The 13,626-nt window shown below is 38.3% G+C and overlaps 1 protein-coding gene across 16 annotated transcripts in view; it reads right to left on the reverse strand.

The window, feature by feature from the left end:
- Positions 1–13,626, reverse strand: part of WNK1 (WNK lysine deficient protein kinase 1) — a 136,295-nt gene that overhangs the window by 29,684 nt on the left and 92,985 nt on the right. For 10 of the 16 annotated variants that reach the window (XM_049694783.1, XM_004278991.4, XM_033404142.2 and 7 more), the window contains exons 8-9: positions 13,370–13,557; positions 5,207–5,290 (exon numbers count right to left, since the gene is read on the reverse strand). In XM_049694783.1, the coding sequence (XP_049550740.1) occupies positions 5,207–5,290; positions 13,370–13,557 (272 nt within the window). Of the gene's footprint in view, positions 1–5,206; positions 5,291–7,778; positions 9,021–13,369; positions 13,558–13,626 lie in introns of all 16 variants that reach the window. The other 6 variants (XM_033404144.2, XM_033404147.2, XM_033404143.2 and 3 more) reach the window with 3 other exon arrangements.

Genomic DNA, 13,626 nt, shown 5'->3' on the forward strand with positions numbered 1-13,626 from the left:
ATCCTAATGATGAACACTTTGGTTGATTGAATTTTTTGTTACTTGAAATAATGCTACAACCAATGATAGCCTTTAGCAGCCTTAGCAGCCTTCAAACATATAATACAGTATTATCAACTACAGTCACTATGCTGTACATTGCATCCCCAAGACTTATTTATTTTTGTTTTTATATCTATTATGCATCTACCCACCTTAACAAGCATCCTAGATTTTGTTAGGTGATAATCTGCAAATAATATTTTTACTTTCCTGATATTTATTCCTCATTTCTTTCTTATTATACGAATTAAAACCATCAAAAGAATCCTGAAATGTAATAGTGACAGTAGTCATGTTTGTTTTATCCTTATTTAGCTCTGATAATGTATTCTTAACTTAAAAAAATTAGAACAAATGGCTGAATTATATAAAATTTATTTTCAGCAACTAAGATATACCATATGTATCCAACTATAAGGCAGCTCTGAATATAAGACAATTTTGCCCACTTTCCCACTAAGAAACAAGAACCAAGAAAGTAGAAAACCTTTTTGGTTAACTTGAATATATTTAAACTTTAAGGAATTCACCGTGAACTATCTACAGTTATCTAAGTCATTAATTTTCATACCTAAATAAGATTGTCTTTTATATAAATATACTAATTCAGAAATGTTGCTCCCCTTGCCTCATTCAAAATCTTCACATGTAATTATACATCAGCATTTTTATCTTCAGGGAAGCTACACTATGAATGATCTCGCTTTTCTGGCGCAAAACATAGTACTTGTTCTTTAAGTTGTGTCTTGAGATAAAATCTGCAGTGACAAGCATCTGCTTGATTATTAGTATTAGGACAGTTCTATTGTTTTTGCAATTGTCTTACAGGTGTATATTCATGTAACCTTTAAGTGATCTTTAAATGTTATTTACAATGAACCTGGAACAGTGAAGTTGTTCCCCTAAGGACAAAATCTATGTTTAATGTCTTGGCATATATAAAACCAATTCTGTCAGATATTGCCTATAAACATTTCCAACTACATACACCCTTTAAGGTCCTTACAGGCACACTTGTTCTCAACAGTTTCACTTTATTCCATTAATATTTTTTTGTGTTATTGTTCAAAGCAAAGACCAGTAAGAGCCCCGTGATGTGAGCCTGATGAGAGTTTGACTAAGTGGTGATCCCCCTTCTTCGTAAAGGTTCAATCTGAGCAAATCCCCTGCCCCTTATATTTGGGCGCAAAATTACCTCTCTCCCGCACCCCCTTCAACGCAGACCCTTGCTTACATCACAATTTGGACTCAATCAGCTCTTTCCTGAACTCACACCTTCACTTATTTGTTTTTTGTTTTAGGCCGTGCCACGTGGCATGTGGGATCTTAGTTCCCTGACCAGGGATCAAACTAGTGCCCCCTGCATTGGGAGCACGGAGTCCTAACCAAAAGTCCTGACTTATCTGTATTCTAGCTACACTGAACCCAAGGTTTATTTGTTTCTGTCTCACAGCTTTCTACCTTTGTGCCTTCTACCTTGCTTATACTGCCCCCCTGCCCTTTTCTTTGGGCCTAGAATATTCCTTATCCTTCATCTGAATCTAACTCATAATCAGAGTCCAGTTCAAATGCTCTTTCATAAACCTACTGATATCCCCCTCCCTGCTCAGAAGAGATATAGTCTCCTCCTTTCATGGAGTCAGACTACTTGGATTTAAATTCTTTCTGTCTTTTAGAAGTTTGGGTAAAGTACTTAGCGTCTCCAGATCTCGTTTCAGCTTTCCCATCTGTACAATGGAAATAATGATAGTACCTATATTTTATATGATTCATAGAAGGATTGAATAAAAACACAGGTAGATTGCTTTGCACACTATATATGTTAGCTATTATCCTTACTCGTTTTGTAGGAGTTGACGTATATGGTTACCAGATTATTCAGGCTCCCTGAAAGTAGCCTTATATGATCCATCTTGGTAGTCCATCAGTGCCTAGCACATGGTCCTTCAGAGCATGAACTCAGTTAGGAAAAAACTGTTTAATTAGTTGTCTCTGTGTGTGTGTGTGTGTGTGCGTGTACTGTCAAAAACGAGCAGTTTTATAAACATATGCCCTCACTCCTTGCTTAGAATAACTGAGAGGCATGTATCCAGCTATACATTAAGGCATTTATGGAGAAGTGGCACCTCTGGATAGGACAGGAGTATATGGTTTTTTATTTTTGCACAGTCACACTGGCTAATAATCAACACTTTCGCCAAACAAGTACTGTTTAGCATAGCAACTTGGCATCATGCTTTGCAAAAAACTGCCTCTTGAAAACAGCCTGTGACCGTGTACTATCTGTTGGACAACGGTGCTTGAAAAAAATGTTCATGAGCCTCAGTTGAACAAAAAGTAAGAGATACCTACAGACTCTACATGTGCCCTATGGATGAAATTATTAAGGAAGCAGGGTAGCTCATGACCTTTCGTGGCAGCAAAATACTCAGATTTCCGGTAGGAGAAAGTTATTTCTGGTACCTCATTAAGACACGATATACCACTAGAAGAGATTCTTGATAAAAACGTGAAAAGAAGCAATCCTTTATTCAGTATATTTCAGAAACACAAGAAATAAAGTAAATTTCAGCTAAAGTTCATCTCTTTCCTCACATTAGTAAAATTCGAGAGATTGTTTCCTACGGTGGTGTTGGGACGTGACGGTATGCAAAACGAAAATCAGATCTAAAAACAGACTCTAACTGTACAGTACAGAAAGTTTACAATCTTCCTTTTCTATATATGGAACCCCAGAAGATAAAACAAAAAAATACAGCTCCTTGGGCACCTTTGCAGAATCATGAATCCCCGTAGAACTTTAATGAAGAAAAAAGAAAACTACTGTAGAAATCTTGGATTATGGTTTGTAATGTTTAGTTCTATCTATTGGCTATGCAACCCTGGAAAAGTTAAATATTCTAGACTGCATACACTTATTTAGATTGAGGGCTCAATTTTATGATTCTATTTAACTCATCCTATATTTAAAATAACTCACAAAATAAAAATATCTGAAAAAAGCATCACTGAAACGGGAATTTTTGTTTGTACTGTAGAGATAGCCATTTAGTCAGATCTTTTCCCAGAAGAGTCAAGCACCTGATTCTTTTAACCTGACATTTGTGGAGCTGCCCCCCGCCCCCCGACTGTGCATACTTTCATCACCATTAAACTCAATGGCTTATTTCACTGCTTCATAACAAATTCCTTTGGAAAAGGAAAAACAGAGCATACACTTAAATCTGCACATTTTATTGGTATTGGCCTGTGTCCAATGATAAGCGAATTAGGAGACTGGTATCCATGATAGCGTTTCTGTCCTCACTCAGCTTTATGTAACTTTTATTTTGTATTCTTATCAGGGGTTGTTAATATAATTAAACCTGTTAAGCTTGGCAAAAATGTGACTACTTGAACGTAACTATAAATATATATAGATTCAGATACTTGTCTGGAAGAAAGGGCACGAGCAAGACAAAACGTGTAATTCCCAGCCCTTCTATTCTATAAGATAGAGCTGTTGGCCACAGAGAAAATGTATATACAGGCATCTCGGAAATATTACAGGTTTGGTTCAGATCATTGCAATAAAGTGAATATTGCAATAATCCAAGTCACGTGAATTTTTTTGTTTCCTAGTGCGTATACCTCACTGTAGTCTATTAAGTGTGAAACAGCATCATGACTAAAAAGACAATGTGCGTACCTTAATTTAAAAAATGCTTTATTAATAGATGCTAACCATCACCTGAGCCTTCAGCAAGTCATAATCCTTTTGCAGTAGTAACATCAAAGATCACTGATCACAGATCACCGTAACAAATATAATAGTAATGAAGATGTTTGAAATAAGTGTGGGAATTAGCAAAACGTGACACAGAGACACGAATGAGCAAATGCTGTTGGAAAAATGGTGCTGACAGACTTGCTTGAAGCAGGGTTAATACAAATCTTCAATTTGTTAAAAAAAAAAAAAAAAAAAGAAGAAGAAATGTAGTACCTACGAAGCACAAGAAAGCGAAGCACAGTAAAACAAGGTTTGCCTGTATAACCAAGCTAATCTTGTACAAGGAACATCTAATCTTAAACCAGCATCAAACGACCACATGATCACATGCTGGACTGTGAGCAGGCCATTTGTAAGGAGAACTGAAAACTTAGTTTCAAAAACTGATAGAAACAAGCCAATTAAGAATTTGGTGGTTTGAAAACACACTGCATAGGGAACTATCAACAAAATAGTTCACTGGGAAGTTTTTATGACACATGTAGTGGCTATAAATTTTATTTGAAACAGATAATAAATATTCGATTGTGCCCCCAAAGCATTATTTCCATGTAAATAACTACTGTTAACTAATATCAGTGATGCACTACAGATATTTAATTTTACAATTACCAGTTTTGCTGTTGAATACATCAGCATTATACTAATCCCTTGAGTTCTCTGAACCTTTGGGAACAAATTCCCCAAATCATTTTTTTAAAGTTCCTGAAGTAGTTGTTCTTAGGCTTTCATTCATTTTAGCATAAAATCTGATGCCCCACCCCAAAGATAAGAAATAATTAAAAAGGAGTGGAGCATTACTAGAGTCAAGCACAGTGAAAGCAATGGTAAAATGCTCACAAAAGGACAAATCGTGAAATACATACACACAAAAATGACATTCTTTGTACAGTTGATCCTCGAATAACACAGGTTTGAATGGCGTGGGTTCACTTATATGTTAATTTTTTTCAGTAAATACATACTTCAGTACTACGCGATCCAAGATTGGTTTAAGCTGTCGATGTGTAACTTCAGAGAGGGAGGACCCACTATAAAGTTATGCACATATTTCTGACTGTGCAGAAGGCCTGTGCCCCTAACCCCCTGTGCTGTTCAAGGGTCAACCGTATTGTTAAAATAGCGTAGAATCATCTGTTTAAGAAGGCACATAAAGTATGTCAGTAAAGATAATTCTTTTGAATTTCAATGTATGTCTAATCTAATAGACCATTCAAAAATATATTAAACAAAAGATTTTCTAAAATGTTACTGAAGACAGGAAATGTTATGCCTCTAGATTTTCCTTTCAAAAACTTAGCAAGCCATTTACATCAGGAATCCAATTCACGAAAGACGTAAACCAGTGTTTTGGCTACTGCTAATCCATAAAACGTAGCAATGAGTTGCTCTCACCTGCTGAGAATGTTGTATGGGTTGGGAGGATGAAACCCCTGTTAAACTACTTGAAGATTGCTGACCCTGGCTCTGCCCCTGTGCCTGAAGGAGAGAAGTGAATACAAAAAATTAGAGCAGCCCAAAGGTACGTTTATACAGAGGTCAGGATTTTGCAATAAATATGTGAGCTCCTGAGAGTCTGCCTGAGCAAGATGAAACATTCGCTTGATTAAGTATGTAGGGAGAGACCACTGGGGCATGTTTTTAAAGAGAAGGTTAGAGAAGGATCATATTACAGAACATACTCTGATTCCATGCAAAAACCACTGATGGTTAAAACCTAACCTACCCCGCTGCTCAGGCTATATTTTTTGCCAAAATAGTAAGATTCAAAATAAAATTACTATTGAAAATAATCAGGAAAAATAATAAGACTATCAACGTGAAAAAACTATCCAAACGATTAAAGAAAAAAGGGTATTTAATAATGCTATTTGGTTCCTTTTGCTATTTCTTGTAGTGCTATAGCGACTTTTGTCAAAAACGTAAAAATAATTATCATCATTACCTGCCAAGTACCTAGAGCAATGGCTCTCAACCAGGGGCACTTTGCGAACCCCATGCCCCTTCCCAAAGATGTATGGCAGTGCCTGGGGCTAGTTTTGGTTGTCACAACTGCTACTGGTACTTGGTGGGGGGAGGCCAGGGATGCTGCTAAACACTCTACAAATGCACAGGGCAGCCCTCACAGCAAAGAGCCATCTCACCTAAAATGTCCATACGGTTGGAATTTGAGAAACCCTCACCCAGAAGAGATCTTAAGTTAAAATAAATTAGAAGGTGAGAACTGAATGCAGGACTTGATAATAGGTGAGCTAAGAAAATGAAAAGGCCCAACTTTGCTGTTTCATTTCAGTTTAGAGGGGCTTCTCTGAAGCTTACTTGGATAGAACATCACATTCTACTGCATCTTAACCACTGTGAGTATACATTCTTTCTGCACCTTTTCTGTAAACTACCTGATGTTTGAAATTTCATTTTGGAAAGTTTAAAGGAGCAAGGCTGGCAGTGCATACACGTTCACAGTATGGGCTCGCAACCAGTGTGTTAATGTGACACGTTCACAGTATGGGCTCGCAACCAGTGTGTTAATGTGAGCGTACCATACCGCGTGTACACACAGTTCAAGTTTCTAGATCTTTTTGCTTCTTAGTACTGCTCTAAGTAACTGATACTTTATGTATATTTTGGGGGTTATTTATGCCCCTGATGGGGGAAGAACATAGGAAGAAAGTACAAAGAAGAACATATAGTTCTTTATAAAAGAGTGGGATATTTAAAACATCTAAATGATATCTTGAATATATAATTGCAAAGTTTCCTATTTAACTGCATAGTCTCCTACATAAATTTTATGAGACTTATACATTTGACAAAATATATCAAAGGAATAATATATGAAATAGTCAATACTGACTCCACTTCTTGAATGCTATTACGTCCATCACTTTGTCTTTATTTGCAAGAGTGTGCATATGCTCATATTCATAAACAACAAAATCTAAATTTGTTGAGGAAAAATCTAAGAACTGAGGTATCTAATGGTCTTTACCTTGCAACATGTACCACAAATCCCTAAAACAAAAACAAAAAAACCCCCGTCACCCACACTAGATTCTAACTTAGTTGCTAAAAATTAGAATCAGTCAATTTTGTGGATTAACATTTTATTTGAACGTATGATACACAGTGACCTGTTTGACTAATGCTTTTTTTTTTTTTTTTTTTTTTTTTGCGGTACACGGGCCTCTCACTGTTGTGGCCTCTCCCGTTGCGGAGCAGAGGCTCTGGACGCGCAGGCTGAGCAGCCATGGCTCACGGGCCCAGCCGCGGTGTGGCATGTGGGATCTTCCCGGACCGGGGCACGAACCCGTGTCCCCTGCATCGGCAGGCAGACTCTCAACCACTGCGCCACCAGGGAAGCCCTGACTAATGCCATTTTTAAAAGGCATCCTCATTTGTTAAGACAAATTCCTAAGATGTTTCCTCTCTGTCTTTTAAGATCCTTCCATACTAATGAAAACTCTGTATATTCCTAACACTACTTAAAAAAAAAAAAAGATTTCTTATTTTTCATTCTTTGCATTTTACAGGAAAAGAAATGTTATCTTCTCTATTTTTTTTTAAAAACTAGCCATGTTTGTTTCTAGGGGGAAAGAAATACTTCACATTAATATTTGTAAATAATCAATGCTCAGTCAACTTTACAGACATTTATGTGTTCACTAATAGCTGAAAACTCTGTCCACTCTACATATGGACAGAAGTAACTGATTTTGATGAGTAACTAAAATTCTAGTTTTTGTGCTCTCTTTTCCAAGGGTGTACACATGTTATTGGTAAATCGGGCCGCTTCGGTCTCATATTTTGCTCTTAAATACAAGTAGTTTAAAATCACCCCCCCGCAATGGAGAAACTCCATAATAAAATTAAACAATAACCCTCATGAATGGAAAGGAGGGATAGAAAACTTAAACGTAATGGTGCACAGTAGGGTAGTGTAGAAGAACCGTGGAAGTTTTCCTATAACCTGTGGATGGAGTGCAGATCCTCCTGAAGAAAATGAGGCAGATAAAACCTGCGGAGATGTGGCTCCTTGGGGGAAACAGAAGAAAAGTGGGGATTCTTGTAACACTGTCTGAGGCAGACGGATAAAGGGTAATGAGACGTCAGAGCCAAAAGATGCAGCTGCTCCCCCTGTAGGGGGAGGTGATTGAAAATCACTGGGGTCTGAAGAAGTGATTTGTGAGGAATCACTGGAATATTCTGGGCTTCCTATGGGCCAGCTCTGTCCGGTGGGCTCTACCACAGAGACGGTCAGTTCTGGGGCCTGGAAATCAGGCTGTTCTTCAGTCACAGGCTGCAGGCGGCCGTGTAATCCTGTGGATTGAGGAGGTGGTTCTTCCTGATTCAAGTCCACAGCAACCTGTCGATTTCGGTAAATGCGCTGAGGCAGAACTCCTCCTCCTCCTTCTCCTGAAGAGGAGCATGGAGTACGAGTGTGAAACTCAAATACACAATTGCTTCTGCTCTCATTGTTATGAGTTAACACAGCAGGTGCAGAATGAGGAAAAAAGACAGGGTGAAATTTCAAGCCTGTAGCATCTGTACTGATAGGTGCAGAAATGCTAGAGAGGGGAGATCCTGGGCTCAGTCCAGAATCTAATCTTAAATTCTGGAGGTGTCCTACCACGAAAGCCTGTCCGGATGGAAATTCAAAGACAGAACTTGAGGTAGGGCCCCCTTGCCCTGGCTTCTGTTCAGGTGTCTGTCTCATAGGACTTGACAGGTCTGGTGAGTTGTATGGAATGCCCTCAAACTGTTCTGCCACCTGGGCCTGGTATTGTACCCCAGCTAGATACACTGCTTCCTGAGGAATAAAGTAGTGAGCTTCTTCCGGAAGTACTAGTCCAGGTCTATAGTCACTGTAAACTTGAGTTGGTTCAAACATAGGTTGGACCTGTATCTCACATGGCTCTCCAGTGACTCTACTGGCTGCAGTACCCAACATAACTACAGCCTCTGGTGTCCAGTTAGTTGGGCTGCCACCAGGTGGAAGAAGATTTTGGCCAACAGTCCTCAGCAGGGGTTGGAAGTGGTGAGTTTGGGCTTCCAGGAAGGAGGTGCTCTTACGCCGCTGGGAAATGGCCACCTTCGGTGGACAGGTGGGAGGTGGTGAAAAAGAAACTGGACGTTCATGAATAGTTGGGAAAAATATCTGTGATTCTGGGTATGTTGGGGTCCCCCCACACGGATGCGCCATGGACTGAGGCTGTATCAACATGAATAAGACAAGTAATTCATACATTCATATGTGAAATTACATTGACATGCACAATTGGGTAACTCTGTGTAATGCTATGAAACGGTTACACCAAATTTATAATTAATAAAGAAATAACAACGCTTTTGGAAATTATGTGCATAGTAAAAATCCATTAAATACATCCAGGGTCAATAAAATTATTCTGTGGGACTCTTTGCATTAGGTAAGAGCTGCTTTTCCACAACTTTCCCCTCTCAAAGGAAATGGAAGAATTTAACCTTCTAAGTGATTATTCTGAATTTACCTACAATTTGTATGTTCACTTATAACTGTACCAAGTCTTCCTACTCTGAAGCCTTATTGTCTGCTGGTGTGTTAGAGGCTCCAAGGGTTCATTTCTGATCAACTAACAGTATGTCTTCTGACTAGAAATCAGAAGAGATTTTTGGTGTACAGTAAAATATACACCACTTGGCCAGTGACTGTCATGTCTTTCCCCTGTCTGCCCCGAACCAAATGCGGTTAATTTTACTACATGAAACATGTTACAGATGCCAAATCATTGAATGTCCACTTTTCTGATTCTAGTTGTGTTGACTAATTTGGTGTTCAAAACAGGTGAAAAGGATAATTGCACACTGTAATAATTCACTTTCACGGACTCTTTTTTTAAAAGGGTAGATCAGTTTCATTCTTTCAATAGGGAAGACCCCTATCAAATAGGCAAAATGGCTCCACTGTTACTTCTTCACAACAGCTAAAAGGAGGTTTCTGTTTTGACTCAGAATGCTCCATCTTACTGTTGTTTATTCAAAGAGTATCCCAAAGCCATAAAACACTATACAGTTAATCATTCTCCTAGGTAAAAATCTCAAGATTTGGGGGTTGCTAGATCAAAATGTTAACTAAATTCTCTATCTGGAAAAGCAGCAGCAAAGTACCACAGTGTTTAAAACAACTCTGAAAGATAGACCTTCCACAGACAGTAATGGGGCCAAAGAAAATCACATGTACTATATGCGTATCTAATGTGTTCCATTAGAGTCAAGATCCCACCTTATTCAAAGAAAAAAAATTCCCAAGAGGGAACATTATGTGGGGGCTTTTAGTTTATTGACACCTCATTTTAAACAGCTAACAAATTAAAAGCAACTTTCCCTCTTCAATTATTCTTCACTCACTATTGGAAAAAAATGGACTCATCCATTGTCATTAGTGTCTCTTTGGAATAAAGTGAGGAGAAAACATGTTTGGGTAATGTCTGATAAAGAGAAAATTTGCTTTTGATTAAGCCAACGAGTTTAAAATTAAATAATACACACATTCTTTGCTAAGATATGAAAATGCAAGGATCTAAGTACGTTGGTGGGGGACAGGAGAATATAACAAAAGCTCAATTTTATGGCTCCCCGCTGATAGATGCCAAGGGTGTTAGAAGCATTCTCTCTCATGACCCCCTTGCTTTTCTCCCCCTTAAAGCCTTACATAACAAAAAGTTATGGGAAACCATAGGAAAAACTGGTAACGTAAAAGCATAATATATTAGTAAGTCTAGCCCTGTTCTTTACTTAATTTGTATTAAAATTCTTGATGCCTGGATGTATTCACTGGTAATAAGTTTTGTCAGGAAGTTTATGTTACATACAGTACTGACAAAGAGGGAAGGCAGGCTGGAGCGTCGGTGCTTGCGCTGAAAGGCAGAGTGCATAGGCAGGACACTCTCCAATGCTTTAGAAAGCTTTTCGGCAGAGGTGTCCTCGGGGGCAGTCCGAAGGAGGGAAGGAGAAGGAGGTGCAGACAGCACTGGTGGTGGGTGGAAGGAGCACTGGGAGAGATGCGGGACAGAGAGGGAACAGCAGAAAGATGGGGGACACAAACTGACATGCTACGGCCACGACGAGGCTAAACAGAAAACAAACACACACATGAAAAACATAGCACTCTGAAAACAGGATAACCAAAGGTACAATGGTAACAGGGCATACTTGACGTAAAGAAATGTTCCATCCTCCTCAATTCCACAAAGCCATGTTTTGAGGAGAGACGGAATCCCGCAAAGCACACTTGGCAGATCGTAACTATTGTCTCTGCACTGTTGGTCACGTATGAACAACCACTACAATGACCAGGTATCTTCCTAAACATTCTGCAATAACATTAATTGTTATGAGTGTGCGAGTAAGAATGACCGACTGACTGAGGTAGCAGAACAGACAGGGAAAATGATGAATGGTGGCTTGCAGTTTCTGCAAACTTATTAAGATTAAACAAGAATGAATTCTATTAGTTTCACGTACATTATAAGATGTAGAAGATTTTAAGCCTGGATCGCTTTGCAGGAGCTCTGGAAACCTCAGACATAAAAGATTTCTCAGTTCTATTTTAGAAGGCATTAGACAAAAAAGTTGTTGGCTCACAGTATTGTACTTATTACACTTGCCTATCTTTATCTATAAGTTAAAAAGTCATTTCCTACTAGGAAGAGCATTAGCTTTCTATACATAATTCGTAATAGATACAGGAAACATTCTGTATTTTTATTAAAGTAGTCAATGGAAAAATACTGAAATGTGAATCTCTAAAGAGTAACGTTAAATTTTTTTCAACTTGGGTTTACAAAGTTAGAAAGTCTGAAGCACCTTAACATAAAGGTTTTAATATAGCTACAAAGCAGTAAATCTAACACTGCAAGGCTGTCCTGAGCAAATTTGTTATTTCCTTTCAGATATTGTGAACTGTGTAACTGATTACATTTTCTTTTTTTCCCACTCTTGCTTCTCTTTTATTCTTAATTCCACTTATAATTGATACATACTGTTGCAAGCCACAGTAAATTCTTTCTGGAATTAGAAAGGAATAATTATAAAAGTTTTGAAAAATCCTCAATATTTAATAACTCTTCATAATACTTCCACAGAATATTGTCATTAAAAGGCAAGAAGACTGTCATATTTCATTAAAGTCTGCTTTTAGAGCATCAAATGTAGCTATATTTGTGGCGCAAATATTTAACATCTTCATAAATGATCAGTCCATTTCCTTTTCTAAAACAGAGACCCGAAGTTCATAAACCCTGTCATGAGGGAAGCCAAGAGATTAAAAATAGTTTTAAAAAAATCTATAGTTATGATGATCCAGAAGAAATCAACAAGAGTAGAAAGTGACAAGAAATGCTGACAAATAATATTTGTTAGATCACAGAAATACACCTGTACAGTCTGTATAAAGCTCTTCTACCCTACCTACTTATCTTAAAGGTTAGAGAAGTAGGTTGTTAGAACATTAGTACATTGGAAGTTTTCTTTCTGTTACTGTGGCCATCCATCTTGAGACCTAGCCAAACATCTTTTATTCCAAGCTGTAGGATAAGAGACCACAACAAGCAGAAATATTTTCTTACCAGAAAAAGACAGAGTTTCATTTAATGAAGAGCAAGAGTTCCACGAATTCAGATTAAAAGCTTTCTGAGAAAGAGGGACAATGTATCTGCCTAAAGATCTCACTAAACAAGGGCCCTACAGTGACCAGTAATTCTCAGTTCCTTCCTGAGGCAGAAAATGCATCTTATTCACCTCTGAAGACTTCACGGAGGGTCAATATAAGAAATGGGGTATTATCTAATGATCTATTTGAACATTCTCTATATGAGAAGCAAGAGTGGCTAATGTAAAACGTGGGTAATAATGTGTGTGTATGTGTGTGTATATATGCATAGATATAAATGTATAAAATATTTCAGGATATAATTTCTATAAGTTGATGCTGAAAATAAATCAGTCATAAAACAGATACCAAAATAAAGGGAAAAAGCAAATGAACATATACTGGGGAAGGAACTCACGTCCAACACAGACTTTAAGGCAAGAACACGCACAGCAACTGATGACTGAACACAAGCGCTAAATTAAATGGTCATTCCTTCACTATAGAGTACTCACATGCAGCATTCTATCATGGCCTAAAGTCTTACCTGTGTTTTATACATTAAGACACCTTACAGAAAACACTCAGTAATTCTTTTAAGTAACTTCTGAAAAACTCTCCTTGCCCCCGCCCCCAAACCACTTGTGTGCCCGTCTTACACTGCTTGGATCAGTTTCAACACTGAAGGGCTAAAGAGAGCATTATCTTTAATCAAACGCAGATTGGTTTAAATCTTGTAAACAGTGTCTTCACACATTAATGTAGGTATCCTCCCCTGCCTGAATGACTCCGATTATACTCTGTGATAAACCTGCCTCCTTTGGTAATGCGCCATTTGTATTTTTTACTCTGGACTCATGCTGTTACTAATTTGGCAGAAGAGTCTGAACTGAACACATTATAGGCTTACACTCTCTTGCACGGCTACTCACCATACTTGAGGGTGGATATACCCCATGGGGCTGAGCCTGTGCTTGGACAACAGACGCTGTGTGCCCTGGGAGGGTGCCAGTGGAATGTGCCTGCTCATGCTGGGAACCATACGAAACTGTCTGTTGGCTGCTCACTCGAGACTCTGTGAAGACAGAAGATCCCTGACCACTGTCAACCGTCCCGTCAGCTGAAGGAGAAATAAATTGCCAAAAAACAAGACAAAGAGACAAATCATGAAAAGAAGGTTCACATTTTC

The sequence above is a fragment of the Orcinus orca genome, chromosome 11, assembly GCF_937001465.1.
Source record: "Orcinus orca chromosome 11, mOrcOrc1.1, whole genome shotgun sequence".
Classification (NCBI taxonomy): Eukaryota; Metazoa; Chordata; class Mammalia; order Artiodactyla; family Delphinidae; genus Orcinus; species Orcinus orca.